The sequence below is a fragment of the Fundulus heteroclitus genome, chromosome 7, assembly GCF_011125445.2.
Source record: "Fundulus heteroclitus isolate FHET01 chromosome 7, MU-UCD_Fhet_4.1, whole genome shotgun sequence".
NCBI lineage: Eukaryota > Metazoa > Chordata > Actinopteri > Cyprinodontiformes > Fundulidae > Fundulus > Fundulus heteroclitus.
Window position 1 is genome coordinate 29,479,790 of NC_046367.1, and position 21,733 is coordinate 29,501,522.

General features: G+C 39.0%; 1 protein-coding gene across 13 annotated transcripts in view; it reads right to left on the reverse strand.

Annotated features, from left to right (window-relative positions):
• Positions 1-21,733, reverse strand: part of fmnl2a (formin-like 2a) — a 74,813-nt gene that overhangs the window by 44,991 nt on the left and 8,089 nt on the right. For all 13 annotated transcript variants that reach the window (XM_012878342.3, XM_036139444.1, XM_012878339.3 and 10 more), the window contains exon 2: positions 4,610-4,693. In XM_012878342.3, the coding sequence (XP_012733796.2) occupies positions 4,610-4,693 (84 nt within the window). The remainder of the gene's footprint in view (positions 1-4,609; positions 4,694-21,733) is intronic.

Sequence of the window (21,733 nt, forward strand, 5' to 3'; positions counted from 1 at the left end):
AAGCTAGCAGTTAGCTTCTCCTTTCAGAAGCTAGCGCTTAGCTTCTCCTTTCAGAAGCTAGCGGTTAGCTTCTCCTTTCAGAAGCTAGCGGTTAGCTATCCGGTTCAAGGCTATCCGGTTCATGGCAACTCCAAACAGGCTTAAATCAGAGGTAACTGGACTTCTGCTGTTTTTAAGAAAAAGTTTTGTTGCCTATCCAAGAGCCTCTTTCAATTCTCGCAGCTCAAACGTTAGCAATCTGCAGTTGGAGCGCTGCTACATTGAGAAACCAAACAAGGGGCGCTGGCAGCTTGGGGCAAGATTGAGCGGTTAGCTTGCAGCTCAAGAGCAAAGGACACACTTTGGACAACAAGCATGTCCAGATTTTGGACAGAGAGGATAGATGCTTTGAAAGAGGGGTGAAAAAAGCCATCTTGGTCAAGAGAGGAACGCCAACTCTGAACAGAGGGGGAGGATTGCAGTTTCAGGTTAAAAGCATCTACAACCATGCCTTGAAACTCATTCCAAAGAAACTACATCATGACTCAGGTGGACAAGTAAACAACTTATACAGTGACTGCTGGGTCGTTGATTTGCCTCTGACATGGAATGCACCTAGAAGGATGGGCCTCCATGAGCGCAAAAACAGCATCGCTCCAACTACTGGTTGCTCAAGTGCGAGCTGTCAGGATTGAGAAAGACTGCCTGCTTCTAGCCTTTCAACTAGACCTCAAAAAATCCCAAGCAATCCCTTTAAGGGGAGGTGTTATATGAATGCGTCATGGACTCAACAAAAAATATTGTATAATATTATATTATAAAATATAATATCCCAGGAGGCCAAGAGGCTTTACTGTGAAAGCCTGTCTCACTGTGTGATTGCACATGTGCACGTCCCAAGTTCAACCAGCACCAGGTTTTAAGGCTGCCCCATTGTGCTCCAAATATAAAACAGGAGATTAGTCCAGGATTTGGATCAGTGTGTTGAGCGGGAAAGAGTATTTGCTTCTTACTGGAGAACAGCAGCACAGCAGTTTAAGAGTGATAAAAACCCAACGAGGTTGGTAAAAACAAATGAAAATAATAAAAGAGACAGATTCTTAAAGGCAGACTGAGCAATTACTTCTGGTTAGTGTTTGCAAACACAATTTTGGCCCGTCTTCTTCTTGCTCCACAAGCCAGAGAGCAGCGAGGCAGCAGCGCCGTCAAAGAGACCGGCTGTGGCTTAGTCCAAAACAAAGACAATTAAATCCTGATTACATATTGTTCTGAGGTTGTTACGTTATGAGACACAGATGCACAAACAGACGGCGATAAATGAGGAGGGAATGAGATGGATTATGTCCACATTGCTCCATTTTTATTTTTTTGATTACTTTACATGTCTCTCCTTTATAAAATCCCTGCTCCTTTAGTTTGTTTAGTAAGAAGACCCTGTGACTACTTTTCACATTTTGGAGAAAAATCCATCATAAGTCATCATATATATATATATATACACACACACACACACATATATATAACCTCAGGAATGTTTTTCTTGGATTGATTTTTCTTTTTTTAAATCTGGTTCCCATATGAGGCATGTGCCCTTTAAGCAAATAAGTACGTTAGGAAGTCACACACACACTAATCAGCTCAAGGATGACTGTGCATCCACACACTGACCAGCTTTGAGCCAGACAGGGTTACATAAAACGGATTGGCTGAGCAACACGGTTGAACTTGGGGAAACAACTTGGCACTGTGGTGGTGCTGCTGATGATAATGTCACATTCGTTCCCACCATTTGCTTTCTTTTTGTATGCTGTGTCTTAGTGGTGGTTTTTGAAACACTAACAGCTTAGCCAAATCATGCCAAATAAGTTAAATACCGTAATAGGAAAGAATATTAAATTGGCAAAAAATTATCTTGTAGGCTGATGTAATTGTGAGACCTTCACTTTTTTCTCCAAGCATTGTATTTGTTTGTACTGTTAGGTGGAGTTCATGTCAGTTTTAGTTTCTCCAACTTGACTCCCAAGCAAAAAAACCTGAATGCAAAACTTAACTGCACCTTTAACCACACAAATGGATAACTATTTCAGGTATTTGCTTATTTTGTCTTCAAGAAAAAAAAATACACCCGACTAAAAAAGTCAAACTCCTGCAGTATTATTGTTAGAAACCCGAGTGTTTGCTGAGCTGGTATTTGTCAAACGCTCAAGACCCGCTGGTCTAGACAATTCTGCATCCTTGACTTGCTTCAAGGATGTCGACTAAGTCCTGCTTCACATACTTCTATGCAAACACAAGCGAGTTTGCAGTAGAACATCTCCCGTAACAGGTGTTGCTGCCCACTGTGCAAAGATACAAGATGAGATCAGCATCAGTACATCTACCAGCCAGAGAGTCTCACCCAGAAAAACAGGAAATGCAAGATGAGAGCGGAGTCGGGAAAGGAAATCTCTCTCTCTCTCTCTCTCTTTCCCTCAGAGGACAGTAACTGCAAAACAAATGAGCCCTGCCCAACTGTGGAAAGAAAATGTATGAAATTCTGCAAAATTACAAAGAAGTTGACCGATAGCTGTAAAACTCTTGTTTTATGGTAAAAAAAAAAATATATATATATATATATATATATATATATATATATATATATATATATATATATATATATATATATATATATATAATGTGTGTAAGGCAAACCAACCTTTTAAAACACATGGTGCTTAGGAGCCTATATGAGCAAGTGTGTCTGGGCAGCAGATTGAAAATAAATTGTCTTTTTTTCTCCTTGAATCAATAAAGTCTGTCCAATTAAAAGAAATTAAGCAGTTGTTCACAAATTGTAGTTCTTTGGATAGTTTTAGGTGTGTGGTTTAACCGCCTGGAAAGTGCCTTGTTAGCAGGAAAAAAGGTTGCAGTAACTGGATCTGGCTGCTTTCTCCTCTGCTATTTAAATTTTGTTTAACCTTTTTGATTGAAAAACTCCTCACACTAGCAGCAATAGGTTAAACCGTCAACCTAAGGGGCAACTGGCGGACAAAGGAGGTCTACCTTTTGTTTCTGCTCCACTCTTTCACCGTTGCATGGTTACTCTAAGGGCTTCACTGTCACTATGGACACAGACTGCATCTTATTCCCAGAACTGTGTAAGCTGTTACAGATATAGGCTGGGAGTGAAAGCAAGGAGGAAGCAACATCAAGTAGCAGACCTTCAAACATTAACCGAGCAACAGGAGAACGCCTTCTCACTTAAAAGGATGAATTTCAACAAGCCAGTATGAAACCCAGTGGGGTGATGCTTTGGAAACTCCTTCGCTGGCACTTTGAAAAAGGGGGCCATAACTAGCTTCACTTTCAGCCTGAAAGGTTCCTGAAAAGTTCTGCCGCTCCTGCTGGGTGAATCTTTGCTGGTCAGCGGCCCGGTTCTCTTCAGGGTGACCGACCCTCCATACAGTTTTGAGTGGAAGGCGGTTTTTGATCTAGTCTGTCCTTTTCTTCGCTGCTCGAGGAGGCAGAAAACTTCTGGCAGATCCGCTGCCCTCAGACCACAGCTCACTGCTCAATATGCACACTCTGCTATTTCCTACATGCAGCACTGACGCCAATAACAGGCTGGGAGCTCTTTTAACTGGCTAGCTGATCTCTGCACCCTGCTGTGCCACTTAACCCACTTGACCAAGAAAGTTGAGGCAATCTGTGAGCACATGGAGGATCCTTGTGGGGCAAAAGCCGGATAGGGGAGCGAAGACACTGTCATCACGAAGACACGCATCTGCAGAAGTGTTCACAAGCTTTGAACTTTTTACAGGTTGTCAAGAAGCAGGCACAAACTTTAATGCATTTTATTGCTGGACCAACCTAAAATAGTGAAGTTGAAGGAAAAGAAAGAGGGGTTCTCCAAAAAATGTTAAAGTAAAACTATTAAACTAGTGTGCATTTATACCCAGCCTTCTTTACTTTAATGCCCCTAAATAAAACCCAGTGCAACCAATTGCCTCCGTATGTCCCTTGACTAATAAATGAAGTCTACCTGTGTCTAATATAAGCACTGCTCCAGCTATTCAGTGAATACCTCAGCCGTTTGTTAAAGAACATTAGAAAACAAAACGGAGAAAAGGAACACAGCAGACAAGTTAGGGAGAAGTTTGTGGAGCGCTTTAAGGCAGCCTTAGGCCATTAAACAATATCCCAAGCTTGAACCTCTTCAGGTCTTCATCTGAGGATGGAAAGAGTACGGCACAGCTCCAAGAGACGCAGCCAACAGGCATATGGTGACCTTATGGCAGAAAGCCAAGTTCACCTTCGCACAGGACGACAACCCGACACACATAAAGCAAAAACTACAATGTTATGGTTCAGACGAAAGCATCTCCATGTGTTAGAACGGCCCAGTCAAAGTCTGCGCATAAAACGAACTGAAAAGCTGTTGCAAGACTTAGAAGTGTTAATTCAATTGGTCCACGACAATCTTTTCACACCTTTCAAGAGTTATGAGGAACGCAAGACATTGTGTTTAACATCAGATTTGCAACAGAAGGTTCAAATGGCCAATACGGCTCGTTTAAAAAGTGTAGCAATGGGTCACTTAGCGTGAATCCTGCAGAGCCTACGCCGCGTTACACCGAGGAGGTATATTCACCTGATCGCAGATTAGTTCCCACTTCTTTTCGTTGTCATACTGCCGCAGCAGCCGGGCCTTGTCTGGAGGAAGATTCATCGAGTTCTGAAAGAGAAAACAAGATCAGAGTTAATTACCTCCACGAATTAGTCATTATAATTAGAGTCTAAAGACGGAATGAAGCAGGGTCTAAAACCCACCACTCCAGCTTAGAGACAAAACCGATGTCCAGCAGCAGAAAACTTTATTTCCACGCATGCTATCAAACTCATCTGCAGCGTCCGCGTGTTACATTTAGAGAACGCAAAATGGGTGGTTATAGAGTCAAATAAAAAAGAAAGGGTTGTCAAACTCATTTGCAAAAGGAATCGTGTTGAGTATTGTTGTCAGAGTGGAGTTGAAGGGTAGAAATAGACGGGGAAGAAGATGTAAAAACACCGGACATGAAACTGGGAATTAAGCACCGTCTGCACAATGCAACAAACAGATGTCATGTTAGAAAGTAGCACCGCACTGCAAAAAGGTGGTTTAAAAACAAGTAAACTTTCAGTGTATTGTCTCTTAATTTGAGCAAGTAAAAAGATTATTTGCCAACAGAATGAGTATTTTGATCCCTAAAGTAAGATAATTAGACAAACTGCACTAGAAACAAGACGACAGAGAAGGGGTTTTCCTATATTAAGTGCAAAAATCTTATTCCATTGGCAGATAATTTAAACTTGCCTGTTCAAGTCTAGGATAAATACACAAATCTCACTTACTTTTAGTTCCCTTTATTACAGTAAAATCAAATCTAAAATTTTGGCATTAATGTCTCTCTTTGTTGTCATTACAACAGTTAAGGAAAAAAAAGGCTTATTAACTTTTAATTTGGAAACAGGATCATCATGTTTGTTGACGAGTCTTAAGCCGCCCTCCCTCTGAAAGCTGGGGTTGTTCAGAGTAGGATTAGACTGCAGTGTGTTGTTTCATCCTCTGCGTTTGAGTGGAGGTCACGTCTGTGGCGATCGTTGGACAGTTTATCAGTTCTTACCAATTGTAGAAGTTAGAAATGTGTCCAACCCAAACAGTGACACTGATACCCCCCCTCCCTCCAAACAGCAAAATATCTGCAAACAAAACTGTTCAAGGATTGCTTCAACTGACAGAACCCATTCAAAATTCATGTGCACCTCCATTTTTATTGCATCTGGTTGCCCAATGAGTAATGGAACATTTTAAATTTAATGTTAAAGCCCAACAGCCAATCAGCTCAGAGAAAAACTGAGGAAATGCTTCGCAATGATGATGGCGAACAAACAGTAGATAGTGGATTTTTTTTTTATTGTGTATCTGTCAGTATGTTAAGAACAGAATAATCCTTTATTGTCGCACAGTGGTGAACTTTAGTTATATTAGAAGAAAATGGTCCACAACAGAAGAAACAATGCTGTGCACTTATGAAACACAGATAGTTATAAAGGTACCCAGTGGAAATCAAAGCTCAGAGTCCCTAAACTGCTTTGTAACAAATCCATTTAGCGTTTGAGGAATGAAGGAGCACTCTCTTCTATTGCTTATCCATGTTTCTAGTGATTAGAGTCAAAACGCAGTCCAGCTAATTACATCACTTTATTCTAAGAGGTTAAAAAGTTATTCTCAAGGAATACATACATAAGCAAAAGAAAACTGATTTATAAAAGTTTCAAAAGAATCGATGATGTTCGGTCAATCACAATAAAATGCTTCTTCTTCTATCTGTATCTGCAGCAAAAACATTTTGATCAATCGGGATCCCCTTAGCTTGGCAAAATGCTACGTATGGACCAGTCAAAAAAAAACAGCTCATTTTCTTTTTGTCAGATGCTCGTTGTCTTCTGCTGAACTGTGTTTCAGTCAAAGTCACTGCCGATGTGTCTAATTCTCCTTTGAGTGCAGGGAAGTTACTATTATGTTCAACAAGGTTGTGGGCTGTATTTTCTATTGCTTTAGTGAAGGACATGGTTTTCAAAATCCACTAGATGTTACAATAGAGCCAAAGCAAGGGGCTACAAATATGTTGATTTTATTTATATCAAGCTTGATTAATACATTTACCTAAGGGATCCAGAATAAAGAAGAATCTTAAAAAAAGTCCCTGGGGGTCTTGGTGTCAATAAGTAATACACAACTTTTTTAAATCTATAATGATGCAATGGTCCAAACTTTAACCAAACATTTGGTGCCAAGTGCATCACTGCGTGCACATTCCACATTTTCTTCTATCTTGAGTACATTTTCGCCTCTTTACAGCAGCAAATGTCAGTGATTCAACCGGTCAGAGATCAGGTCAACGGTCAAATTTCTTTGATTAGATCTGATCGGTGACCAGCTGGTCAAACACTAAAAAATGTGATGGGAGATGAGGAGGAGGGTTTCCAATTAATCGTGACATTCTTGTAATTCCTTCATCCGCCGTAGGAATCACACTACTACCTCTATAAAAGACCCTCCAGGACAATTTCCCTCTCTTTTTGTGCTTTAGTCCTTTGAAGAACAAAAACCTGAGTGAGTCAAAATTGGAATTGGCCAGAAAAAAAAAAAAAAAAAAATCAGTGCATCTCAAGTTTTGAACGCTTTAATTCCTGCAAGCAATTGTGTGCTTATGAAGAAACAATAAATGCAAAGATGCTGATAATGACCTTAACTCAACAGTAGAAACAGCAGACAGAGGTAACGTTGTGCTCTTCGAATTCTGGACCATTTCCTTATAGGCATGAAAAAATGCAGTGGTGTGAAAAGAAATATCTTCTTATTTAGAAGCGGTTTAAACCTTAAGAATATAAATAAATATGAATAAAATTGCTATATAAATAAAATTTAATCAAATCTATTCTTAAAGACATTTTGTACCAGGCAACACTTTGCAACATACTCCTAAATAAAAAACGGTTCCCCTTTCTATTCTGAACTAAAATATCAGGCCTTCCTCTTCTTAAAAGGGTTATCAGAATAGCTTTTCCTATATGACTCATGAGCTAAAGACAAAACTAAAAAAAAATAAAGCACCCCTCATCCTAATCAATGTAAGATAATGATGCAAAAGAGACAGATCTCCACTTATTATCTGCATGTAACCTGGGAGGAACATCATCATATTTAATCCTAATCAAATGAGTCTTAATCTTAATCTTTAATGGCATTTCATAGCAATACCAAAAGATGTTATGCTTTGCTGGTGCTAATAAACAGCCTGCTTTTACACAAATCCAACGCAACAAGTACTCGGTAAACAGCAGCAGAACCAAAAATAACTGTTGCACAACGTCTTTTAACGTTATTAAGATCTTACTCCAGCAAATGCACCTCTGCAGCTTCACAGAATCCTGCTTCTTCAAACACAACCCTCATGTGGATCAAAAAAGCTTAAAGAAATTAAACTCCTGCCTGAACCCCCCTCCAGCACAAAGCGTTTTTTTTTTTTATTTTAAGAAACTTTTCCACTGCTAAGAGAAAGAGGGGAATAAACACCGCTTAGCTTTTTTTTTTTTTCCTTGTGCTGTATCATCTTACAGTCTGTAAGGCATTCAGCTGCTACTTTTCCTCTTAGGGATCTTTTTTTTTTTTCTTAATCGTCAGCGAGACAGAGAGGAAAACAGATTAGGAATATCCTCAGATCAGACCCGTTTCACAGAGTGAGTAACACTAAGACCCAAGTCAGACCCTGACTGAATAGTCTGAGCCCAAATGTGCTTTTCAGAGTGTGTGAAAGAGTGATGTTTTATTTTTCTGCCTTGTATTTATGAAGTGGCAGTGTAATTGATCCGTGCAGCCATTCTCATTTTGAAAGGGTGCATTTGAAAAGGAAATCAATGGAAAGAACTGCTCAGGAGGAGCAGGACTAAGGATTAGACACTCATTACATCTTAGTAAAAGCTGAACTGAAGATTAAAAAAGGCTAAAAGATATTCCATATAATGATAGTGACATTAAAAATTAAGTGCTTTAGAGGATTCTATGGTAATCGATTATTCCATTAGGTCCATTATGCATTCTGCTATCTTTTTGGATGTCCAAGTGTATCCTGACAGATTCAAACTGATTTCTTTAACATGAGCGACTCGACATCCACAAAATGAACTCCTAGCATAATGCTACAGGTAGTCTAAGATGTCAAATGTGGGTTTTTTTTATCTTCTTTTCTGAATCTTGTTTTATTTGGCAGAACACATGTAGGCTCTCCTGCAAAAATCGACCAGGAAATCAAATTAGCATTCAGAATCTGCAGGCTGACTCTGTCTGGCTGCTGCTTTTGCACTTAAAGCACAACTCGACACCAGACTAGACAGTCACATCAAGTTAAACCAATTTGAACTGCCATACACACACACACGCGTTATATTGGATGACATGTAGATTTATACTTTGTTTCTAGTTGTGTTTTGAAATGGTTTTCTTTATTTATACCTTTTTGACAGATCTTTTGGTGTCTGCGTGAATCAGGCCACATCAGAAATGCCAGCTCTGCCTTAAGGGGTTCCTCAGGCTCCTGTTCTGGGGCCTATACTTTTCTTTCTTTATAAACCCCTACTGAGACAGACTTATGAGTGCTATAATATTTCCACAAGCTCTGCTATCTCTATGCTGATGGCATCCAGTTGCACTGTTCTTTTGAGCAATCTCAGCCTGATAAACTCTTGTCTGACAGAAATAAAAAAAATGGCCAACGGATCATTTTTTTCCAGCTAAAAACTGAAAACAGAGACTTTGTTCACTGCCCCTGATAATCTGATTGATGTGATTAAACACCAGCACAATATCATAGGTAGCCTGTACACTCGATCATCACAATTGTCATTGTCTTTGACCACATAATGTCACCTGAGCCTATTTGAAATTCCTTTTACTGTTGTAGGGATCTTTCTAAGCTCAGAACAGTGGTGTCAAAGGCTAATCTCTGTTTTATGGTTATTGCTTTGGTTTAAAATGGATTACTGTAACATTTTGAAACAACTTTAAATACCTATTTCATGTATTTGTTGAAGATACAATACTGGCTACTAAAAAGCAGCTAGATGCACTTATATCCAGTCAGGAATTTCTTCAATTCAAGTTTGTCTGAATTACAGAGGCTGGGCATATATTTAGAATATCATGAAAAAAAATTTTTTTCAGTAATTCCATTAAAAAAAATGATATTCATTTATTACACACAGACTAGAGATGCACCGATCCAGTAATTTCAGATCCAATCCGATACTAATACCTGGGCTAAGCATATCGGCCGATACCCAATACTGATCCGATACCTTGCCATGTGAGTGAGGTTATCAGGCTTAAAATAAACTTTGTTAAAAAGGTTCTGCATGTTCTTTAGCATGGTGCTTTTGTAGGGAGCTTATTTAAGTTTGTTGTGTTGAATTTAGCAACCTTATCACCCCCTCACAACTTACGCATTGCATATATTGCATGTTGCAGTCGGACTTGTTGGAGTATCAAGTTTGAAATGTTTCCAAATGGCAGACTTGACTCAGCCCCACACTTGCTTTATGTTACTCTGTGTTTGCTCATCGCTAGCTGCTGTGGCGTGATCTGCGTAACCACATTGCAAACATATAATACAAGTGACTAGATCGCCATACCTGTATTGATGTGTATGATATTAATAAAAAAAGAAATGACTGGATCGGAACACTGGATCGGCCTTTCCAATCCGATATGCAATCCAGCTAATTAGTCAATATCGGAGCCAATATCCGATCCGGTTATCAGATTGGTGCATCTCTAACTTGAACTGATGTATTTCAAGTGTTTATTTCTTTTAATTTTGATGATTCTAACTGACAACAAATGAAAACCTTAAATTCGATATCTCAGAAAATTAGAATATTGTGAAAAGGTCCAATATTGAAGACACCTGGTGCAACACACTGCAAAAACGGAACTAAAAATAAGTAAACTTTTCTTAAAATTAGTGTATCCGTCCTTGATTTAAGCAGGTAAATAAGATGATCTGCCAATAGAATAAGATTTTTGCACTTAAAATAGGAACATTTCATCACCATCATCTTATTTCAAGTGCAGGATGTCTAATTATCTTATTTTAGGGGTAAAAATACTCATTCCATTGGCAAATGATAATATTTACCAGCTCAGATCAAGGACAAAAACACTATGTTTAAGAACATTTTGCTTATTTTTAGATCCGTTTTTGCAGTGCACTTATCAGCTAATTAACTCAAAACACCTGCAAAGGCCATTAAATGGTCTCTCAGTCTAGTTCTGTAGGCGACACAATCATGGGGAAGACTGGTGAGTTGAAATTTGTTCAAAAGACAATCATTGACACATTGCACAAGGAGGGCAAGACACAAAAGATCATTGCTAAAGAGGCTGCCTGATCACAGAGCTCTGTGTCCAAGCACATTAATAGAGAGGCGAAGGGAAGGAAAAGGTATGGTAGACAAAAGTGTACAAGCAATAGGGATGAATGCACCCTGGATAGGATTGTGAAACAAAACCTATTCAAAATGGGGGACATTCCCAAATTGTGGACTGCAGCTGGAGTCAGTGCTTCAGGAACCACCGCTCACAGACGTATGTAAGGCATGAGTTTCAGCTGTCGCATTCCTTGGGTCAAGCCACTCTGGAACAAGAGACAGCATTAAATTTGGACATCTAGGTCCCAAAGTATGGAGGAAGAAAGGAGAGTCACATAATCCATGTTGCTTTTGGTCCGGTGTAAAGTTTCCACAGTCGGTGATGGTTTGAGGTGCCATGTCACATGCTGGTGTTGACCCACTGTGTTTTCTGAGGTCCAAGGTCAACCCAGCCATCTACCAGGACGTTTTAGAGCATTTCATGCTCCCTACTGCTGACTAACTTTATGTAGATGCAGGTTTAATTCCCCAACAGGACTTGGCACCTGCACACAGTGCCAAAGCTACCAGTACCTGGTTTAGGGATCCCTGTTCTTAACTGGCCAGCAAACTCGCCTGACCATAATCCCATAGAAAATCTATGGGGTATTGTGAAGAGGAAGATGAGATACGCTAGACCTAACTATTGGTCTTAAGTAATATTCAAATTTTCAGAGATACTGAATTTGGGGGTTTCATTAGTTGTCAGTTATAATCGTCAAAATAAAAAGAAAAACACTTGAAATATATCAGACTGGGCGTAATGAATGAATGAATGTAATACAAAAGTTTTTCATTAAATTCTAATTATACGACCACCTGTACACCTCATTTAGTTTGATATACTGTTTTTATCCATCGCTTTTAGTAGTCGTATTGGTTTGTTTTTTTATCATTTTATTTTGTTGTTATATCTATTATTTGCCATCAGAAGAACTTTATGATTTTTACCTTCAAAAATAGCTATGTACCAAAACTTGACGTGTTGGCCCTGGCTGGTTTGGTTGACATATTCAGTCACTTTTTTGTGAGCTGAGCTGTAGTTCTGCTTGGTGAGGCTCCAACTAAAGCAAAAAAAAAAAATTCTACTAGTTTTCATTTAAGCTCAGAGGTAACGAGCTGCGACAGCCACTCAGCTTCCTTAAGGTTAGGTTACCCCTTATGTCTACAACCACACCACATATGTCGCTGTTATTATTAGGGGGGGCTACTGAAGAGGGTCGGCCATCTTTCTTTCCAGCACCTGATGGCAGACCACCCAGAAGAAAACAAGCAAAATCACCTAAATTTGACTCATTAGCACGTAATTGCTCCATGAGGTAATGCATAAATATTTCACAACCAGATCTTAAAACTAATGCATGACCAAAGAGTGGATAGCTATTCATAGTAAAAATATTTACAATAAAAATATTTACAATTTGTTACACAGAGTCTTCCACATTTATTGAAAGCCAAGCAAAGACGTCTAAAAAGTGTTAAAATATATATAATTTTTTAATTGTACAAACATAATCTTACTGAGACATTTTAAAATTGCCCAGTCCCATGATGGTGCTCCGTTGGGTCTGGCAACACTCTGTTCAACAGTTATATGAATCAACGCTGGAAAATGTTAATCAGCTGACAGCTCAGTCGGCTACTAGTGGTAAAGAAACGAAACAAACCAGGACCCTGATTACTTCCACTTTTCTATGCTAATAATAACACAGCTTATGGTGGAGCCAGACTAAAGCTGACGGTTGCAGTCGAAAAAGGAAGGAACCTGTACCAACCAACCCTGCTGCAGACGTTGATCACTAAAGAAATGATGCAAAATTACCAGAAAGACAGAAATTGCACAGGGCTGCTAATGAATACCTATGCATGGATCAGATTCTTATTTACACTGTAAAAAAAATGTGTGCGAGCCAGATCCATGTTTGTATTGAAACACAATTTAAGTATAGAATGATCTTTTTTGTCCTTTAGTAGATGTATCAACAGTGAATTGAAAGGCAAATGGAAGCACAAAGTGGCATTTTATATATAAGCAGGTAGAATAACACTTATAATAAGTGTTATATTGTCTACTGTTTTGCCAAATAGGGAAGTGATAGGAAGTGAATTGTCCCCCAAGTATTGGGGGACAATTAAGGAAGTTAAAATATTCATATTGTATTTAATAATATTTTTGCGCTAAACTACAAAGGATCATGTGCCTTCAAAAAATTTGGCCATGGTCTCGAAAAAGGAATCAAGTAATGAGTATTTTTCTTAGCAATTGTATCGAGTTGGAAATTTGGATATCGTGACAAGCTAACCGACATAGATCACTATTTTACAATAAAAAAAAATATATATAGGTAGAATATAATTTATATCAAGCAAAAACAACTACCATCCAAGGACAGATCTGTGGGGAACACATGCAGACAATTTATTAGCAGGGTATTTCTAATTCTGTATGCAAATCAGGATTAATTTAAAAGGATTGTTTCTATCTAAATGTATGTATAGAGACAAACTACTTGGAAACACAAACTCTATAATTAACTGTGTTACATGTTTTTTGTGATAATTAAAATGAAGTTTAAACTAAATTAACTGCACCCAAAAATGTTATATTCTCTATAAAACTGGAAACAGATCTCAATGGAAGCCATAGCTCCAAAGTTAAACAATAACAAAGAACAATATGAACGAGTATTCATGTCTTACATATTCAGTTGAGCTACCTGTTTCTTAAAAAGTTTCAATATGGTGGGTAAAATACTGACTGGCTTTAATTAGATGTTCACCTGAATCCTAAATCCTGCATTAATCACTGACAGCAATCGGCATTATGTTTCCTAAACCAATAAATGTCACAATACAACAGTCTAAAATTGTTGTTTAGCCACAACAAAGTGAACTTAAATGTTCTCAGTTCTACCAATTTGATAATTTTTTCAACTCACAAAGTCCTTGTTTAAAAAATATATATATTACTGTTCACTTATCCTCTCATTAGCCAGCTGGAGTCATAAAAGTAGTAAAAATAGACGGTTCTGCAGCCACCCGCTACTTTCCAAGAGGTCTGCTCATATTGGGCACACAGCTGGCTAGAAAAGCAAACACATAGCCCACATGAAGGACCAGCTTCAGCTTGTAATGCTGTGAAAAGATACAACCTGTGAAGACAAAGTAAGAAGAAATTGGCTTTTGATGGGGGCAGGACTTCAGTCAACTGTTTTGCATGGTAAGGTGCTCAAAGACCCGTTTGTGCCAATGGACGGAGAGAAAGCTTGTCAGAGCAAGAAGTAAACCTAGACCAAACATTTTACAAAAAGCAATAGAGGCACAAACCCCAGCTGCAGCTCAGAAGAACTCTTTAAACAGGTCACAGAGGACTTGCAAAAGCAAAGCACTTGCATGTGTTGAAGCCATGTAGAAGAAACCTTTTCAATAGGGGCTACTGGCAGACACAGCACCTTTATTATGGCGCCACATAAGGCTCCAAAAGCCTTCAATAAATTAGAAAATGTAAACTAATGATGTTTGCCAGATTAAAAGTACCTTTTGAACAAAAAAAAACTTGAGGCAGGTGTTAAAATGCTTATTAGGATCACAATTCTGTATTTAAAATGTTTTTTTTTATCTGATGCAATATCCAAATCTTAAATGTGTTTATATTAGATGTCAATAATTATGTAATTTATTGAGTAACTCTGTATATATAGTGGAGGTCCGAATTTGGTTTGGCCATTTTGTCTGTTAATTTGTACTCATGAAGTTTTGGCCTTTTCAGGTAAAAAGAAAACAGTTTTCCACAGGACAGATTGGCACATGTGGCTATGTATGATTTTTTTTAATTCAGACTAGTAATTTTCACCAGTCAGCGGCCCTCCCCTTATGCTTGTTCTCCGTCTCAGTCAGACGAGAAGCAGCACAGGAGCACAGAGTACTGTGACTAAATAATATTTACCAGCAGGATGTCGTCCGTCGTTCTTTTGGTTTGAACAGCAGTCAGTTTGTCATAAATCAGACCCAAATAAGGATAAGAAACACAATCAGTGGAAGTAGGGCACAATATAAATTTTTTTCAGAAAATATACAACTAAATTAAAATATATGCAAACTCTACACATTGTTATAATTTTTCACCATAATTAATAGAAATCATTACCTAAAAGACCATTAAACTGACTTGTTACGATTGCAGTGTATGTTTACATAATGTTGCATTTAAGGGTATGAAATGGTTTATGTGGGTACATCACGTTAAGGATTGGCAGGGGGTGGAGGTGTACCCAAATAAGATAAATATGACATAGTTGATTGCCTTAGAAAATAAAGATTTTCTTTTATCCCCATGATACATCATATAAACGTATTTTATTGTTATTGCTAAAAACAATAAAATACGTCTGTTTGTAGTGTGCAGTGCAACATGGCACAGCCTCCTCTCTGTAATCCATCAGAATGGCCCTATGGGACATGAGTTGTTGACTTCAGACAAACAGCCAATCTCTTCTCCTCTCTACTACCCTTACAAATGGTACACAACCAAAGTTATTCCGATGGAATATGAAGAATTTTGTGATCCAAGTCATCAAAAGCGGTTTCTCAGTCCTGTAAGCAAACAATACACGAGACGATACCCGAACAAACGAGCTAACAGACTCAAAGTCCCAAAGCAATGTCCCAATCTAGTTTAATTCCGGTTTTATCACCTCTTCTTGCCCTTTGAACTTAACCACTTTAAATGAATGCGTGCCACAAGAAAACCTCAGATTACGTCAGTACTATCAACTCGTCACGCCAAATATTCACAAGTTACTCAATACTCCGGAAAGAGCGATTGTCATACTGTTCTTTCCAACCGCTTGCTTCATTGACAACTCTTTAAATCATCTAACAGTTATTAGGTTTGCGCTGCAGGGTATGTTAAAAAAAAATCCCCTTGACTGCATATAAATGTTGCAATTCAGATGTTTTTTTTTTCTTTTTTGCTTGTTGTATTCAATAGTACAACCATGCTAAAAGAAACACATGAGTCATAATTATAGTGACGGCTTTCAAGCATAAAAGGTTTGCTAACGGGAGAAGCAAGCTGCCAGACTCTGCGCCATCCGAAGAAGGTTGTCCCCTGCTTATTAGCTCAGTGTGGCTCCATAATCCTCCGCCTCCTCTTCGGGGGCACAGGTGTCCCTGTCTGTACTCAGATTATCACTGTAATCCCCAGGACCCCCCCTTGACCCAACTGCAGCTTTCATGTTTGTGAAGCTGTTCATTGGAATGTTTTTAGAGCAAATGGGGGGGATCAGATGGACGTACCACCCCCCCATTCTAACGGCCTTCCATCCGGTTAGCTCAGTGTGACGAGTTATAATCTCATCAGGGTTCAGTCTGTCACAAGCATTTACAAGCAACTACTCAAAAGGGAAGCTTTACAGAAGAGCAATTTAAGTTTCTCAGAAAACCAATACAAAGAAATTAATAAAAAAGAGAAAAAAGGGTTTACTAATGCTAAAATGTCAGTGAAATGAAAAGTAGGCCCATACACCGCATAGTATATGCACTTTTTTACTTGGACAGGGCTCCTTTTGCATGAATTACCTCATCATGGCAGCATGACATGGAAGTAATATTGAATAGATTATATTTCAAAATCCTTTCAAAGCCGTAATTACTTGTGCACCTGTTTTCTGCCACACTTTATCCTTCCACACAATTTTCCAGTAATAATAATAATATGCTTCCTTTGAGTACAGTAGATTTGCCTCCTTTTAAAGGGTATCAATGACTGTCAGCTGATTCTGTAAGCAATAATAATATTAGCATTAAATTCCCTTTTCCAACTGGTCTTGTGAAATATTCCAAGTCTTCCAGAAAATATGAAATGTGAAAACTTCTCACTGTTTTTGATGATATTTCGCAACACATGAGTTTTAGCTCCTGAACTGAATTATTGAAATAATTTAACTGCACTTATACTCAACAAAATAAAAAACAAGGAACTAACAGTGAAAGAAATTCAACACAGAATGGAGCAGCTGCGAATGGGAGGAATCACATTTAACTTCCTCTGCGTGCAGTTTTAAATTCCAAGCCAAGCTGATCCGACAGCACTTTTCCCCACGCTCCTGAAGACATTACATTTAGAAAACCTTCACACTTGATTTGTGGGGTGGCCAAATGAACATTTCAACACATAAGGCTGGGTGAAATACTTAAGCTGAGGAAATTAACAACTTTGGCCCGATAAAACAGCATGATCGCTTCATGTCATCCAAACACCGGAAGAACGTTACGGGGATGGTTTGGAGCCGCGGGTCGCAGTCCAAATAAAACAAAGACGTACACGGAGACACAGAGGGCCAGACCAGATGTTGGGATGTTGCGAAAGAGTCTGGACTGAGGTGGAGCCCAAACTGGATTCCAGCTCTGCAACTGATGAATCAGAAAAAAAAAATTGTTTATCAAAGACCAAACCTTTTGAAAAGGACATGGAGAGTTTAAAAGTCTGTACATAAGTCCAGGTTAAAAACAGCATGTTTATAGGGCTAATGGGCATCTCTGGGTACCATTCAGCAAGAAGTAAGAGCAGGATCAGGCTTTTTCATGAGAAAAAGATGTTTTCAGCTTAAAGCCACGGTGCAGTTATGACAAGTTTGAACAGTGCTTCTCATCAATGGTGTTTGTTTTTTTGTCAGTTTTCTTTTTAAATACCATCAAGCTTTACAGCTGATTAAATTGTTAAATTTAAGTACATTTTCATAATTAGAACGCAAAACATTGCACACTATGCTCAGGGCTGGTTTTTCAGAAATCTTTCCTATTTCATCGAGAATGTTTTAATGAAAATACAGCTAGATTAAGTGGAGGTGCACTGACTTTACCTGTTCTAAGGCTTGTATCATATGCCATCCTAGTAATTTTTAACAAGGGTTTTCTTTAAAAAAATTGTTTTTTGTAAATTGATATTTGTGATTTAACTATTACTTCCCTGTGTAAAAACAGAGCCCTTAAAGAAGACCAAATAATAATTCAGCACAGGTCATAATCAATTTTGCCAACTCATGTCAAGTACAACTGACTTTTAATAAGTCTGGTTTGTCCAATAAAAAAAATGTGCCCTACCCTAAAAGGCAAACAGCAAAAGAAACTCAGGCAACATACACTTTTGTTGCATAAAAGCTCATGTACACAGCCAAAGGAGCGTTTACACAGCTAAACTGATGCATCTGTGCAACACTGATAGGAGAAATGATAGAACAATGAGCAACATGTGGCATACAGACAATACCGCAATCCTCCTGCGTCAATAGATTGTTGCCATGTTTTAATCCTTTAACATCCAACCTCTCCATATTGGCCACCTCTAGTGTAAACCATGTTTAGATTTAAGAATGAAATTTAGCTAGCAATGACTATAAAAAGGAAAAATATTGTGCTGCAGATTCATTAAAAGTGGTGGTGTAATCCTACAGAAAACGAAGGGGTTACACGACCATCCCCGTTTGTGCATCAAAGCTTATGTCTCTAACCTTTGTTTGATTTTCACCAAATTAAAAACAAATTCTATCAAGAAATATGCATCAAAAAACTCCACTGGAGACCCGAACTAGATGGTTTCTCAGCTTGACCATCCTTGACCAGTGGAAAGATGACCAAATTAAAAGAAACTAGGTTTTTTGGCACTAAGCTCATACCTTAGTGCCACCGGGTCCCATCAATAACAAATCTCAGCTGGGAAGTTGTTACTGTGGGAAAAAGATTCAAACTTGGATCTTGTTTAGGTATAGGAAAAAAAAAAGACTTTTTGCAGATAACATAAGGGCTGAAAGTATCACAGCAAACTAATCTTGTTTTCATCTTTTGACCCTCCAACCTTTTTTAAAGTGCAACATAATCAATTTGTCGCCCTTTGGAAGTCGTACAGCTAGAGCTGTGACATTACACAGACTGTTCTTTATAGTTACTGATTCAAACCACTTATTGTGTAATTGGTAACAAAAAAATTATGCTAAATAAAAAAAAATGTAAAAGTAATATAATTGGCTTTGTTTTAAAATGTTGATAAAACCTTGTTTGACAGCAGCTCCTCTAACATTTACATGGCATTACCTTTACTTCCAAAACAAATAATGGCAGCTCAAGGGAGTGAAGGCTAGAAGCCTGGCAAAATTTCAGCGAGCAGGTCAGCTTAAAAAAAGATTAGAAAAATTGGAGCGTAATTTTAATCAGCGCATCTTTAAAAAAAAAAAAAAAAAAGTGCTGCAGCTTCCCGGGTAGAGGTAGTAGTTTTGATTCCGACAGGAAATAATTGGATTACAAGATTATCCCCATTCCCGTACCAAAGCACGTCCCTAACCTTGATCTGATTTTAACTAACCCCGATACAAAGTACATTAATAAACCTGCTGCTTGTTAATGCTGCTTTTCAGACGTACTGGAAGTGCTTAATGTGAATCCTCAGCTTTGGTTTGACATTAAAAGATAGAAAGCCACATCATTTGTCCAATAAGGTCTGAAAAAGGGGCCAAAAAGCACTGAGACACGTTCAAAAGCAACAAGACAGGCATCAGCTCTTAGAAAGTGGATTTTTAGACCCTGAACTCGATTTTTAGACGTCCTGGAGCCTTCAAATGAGATTATTCACAACCAATACTGAATACACTAACACGTTAAAACATTTTCATCAAACATCCTAAAAAAACAAGACAACAAAACAAACCAAGGTCTTTAATGGGTGAACGAGGACAACCTTGCCACTCAGATAACGCCGTTCCTGGTGCCGCAACCTACTCATTTGTCACAATGACACAGACGTTCGAAGATCTCGTCAAACTTCTGTTCTGATAAAACTTAACAGCTTGAAAGTTAAATAATTTACAACCAAAAAAAAAAGCCACTGTCGGAGTATCTACACAAAATTTTAAATGTTTCAAAGCTGGGTAGAAACCCCTCTCTCTTGTACGGGTTGGCTTTGTGGAGCAGCGGGCGCTTTGGACCCAGAACAGATCCTGACCATAATGCACTTCTCCTCTGAGCTGGGTTCTTTGTTGCTCTTTTGTGTCAACTCAGACCGGTCCGGATGGATAACACCGCCAATGGACTCTCACACACTGAATAAAAAGAACTAGGCTGGTCTTTTCAAGGCTATGTAAGAGTACACCTGCAGAAGGGGGGAAAAAAGAACACTAAAGCCGAGATAAATATGGGCAAGTCAAAACACACTGACTGGGAGTTGATGTCAAACTTGTAAGAACATTACTGTTGATGGTTTCTTTATTATTTTGTAACCAGAGTTTTGGGAACTGGTTCATGAAGGTTGGATAAACTCATGACTACAAATGTTCGAACTGTAAGCTACAGTATCTCCAACCCATACAGGGACAAAAACAAAACCAAACCTCCAAGAAGTTGTCAAAGCTGAACTCAAAGTAACAAGGCTGTTTTCAACTAATCAGTGCCTGTTCAAAGCTGACCCCGAGCCAATCAGAATGCCGCAATTTAATTCATCCCTGAATGCAGCCGAACCTTAGATTCACTCTAACTTCCAGAACAGTAGCCCAATCTCACTGCTCTCCGGGCATTTCGTGCCCAACTCCGTTGTGGCTAATTGGAGGGTAAGCATCCGGCCGGTCCAACGCAGCAGAAACCCACCCACGCGTACGCGCATGCACACATGGGCGCGAGCGGCGGTCTTTCATCGGCTGCCGGGTCTGGGTCCAGTGCCAGGCTCCGTCTTGGGTACCCCAGAGAATAAAGAGCAGCTCTATTCTACGGGGCCAATGCTCACCCTCTGCGCCTCGGACAACAGCCATTGTTCTGCTTTTTAATGAAGAGTCGACGTGGAAAAAATAAATAAAAATAAAGAGGATTAACTAAGTCATATCCTGGGTTTCGTAAACGGGAAGTAAGACAGGCAGAGTGGCTGTGGGGTGCCAACAAAACAGCACTGGGTTTTCTCCTATAACGTTTTCCAAGGTCAAAGCAGACAGACAGGCAGACGGGTCTTTGACCGTTCCTCTTTTTTCAATCCCTTTAGATCATCCTGAGTCTTGGAAGCCTCTCACTGCAAAGATGCTCTATAGTATTTAGGTCTGGGGACTAGGGAGGATGTTTGACTTGGTGTCTGCTGTGCTGAACCATCTCTACGATGACCTGGCAACATGTTTTGGACCGATAATCAACCTGACAGACCCAAAGACGAACCTTTCCAGGTTTTTATTGTATTTTTCTGCAGAGTAGTTCAAAGACCGTCATCTCCTGCACTTAAGGCCTTTTGAAGAGAAACAGGCCCTCAGTACCACAGATCCACCACCTGTAACAGGAGATTGCTCACGGTGTGTGGTGGTAATACAAACATGGGTTCTAGCCCTCCATGGAACTGGCATCATTTGTGCACAGATAACTTTGCCACATGTGATTAAAAAAATGCACATATTGGTTATCAATATGTAGTCAGATTAAAAGTTGGATCTTTCTACGCTGTTCATTGTGCGTCCAAAACAAAAGAGCTATTTCTCTTAGGGTGTTTTACACACTTTTACCAGGGGTGCCAGAAAAATGTGGCTGGCAGCGCACCTCCTAGTACCAGTTCACAGTATCTGCCACCAATCATGTGTGAAGTTTTGCTTTTCATCTTCTGTCTTGTTTTCACCCAAATGAAGATTAATTTTAGACCGTCTTACACAGCTGTCAGGTAGCCCCATTCATCTGGAAAGTTTCAGCATAGCGTCAGCTTTAAATCCATATCTAGGGTGAATTTTAAAAACCGACCTCATATCAGATCTGT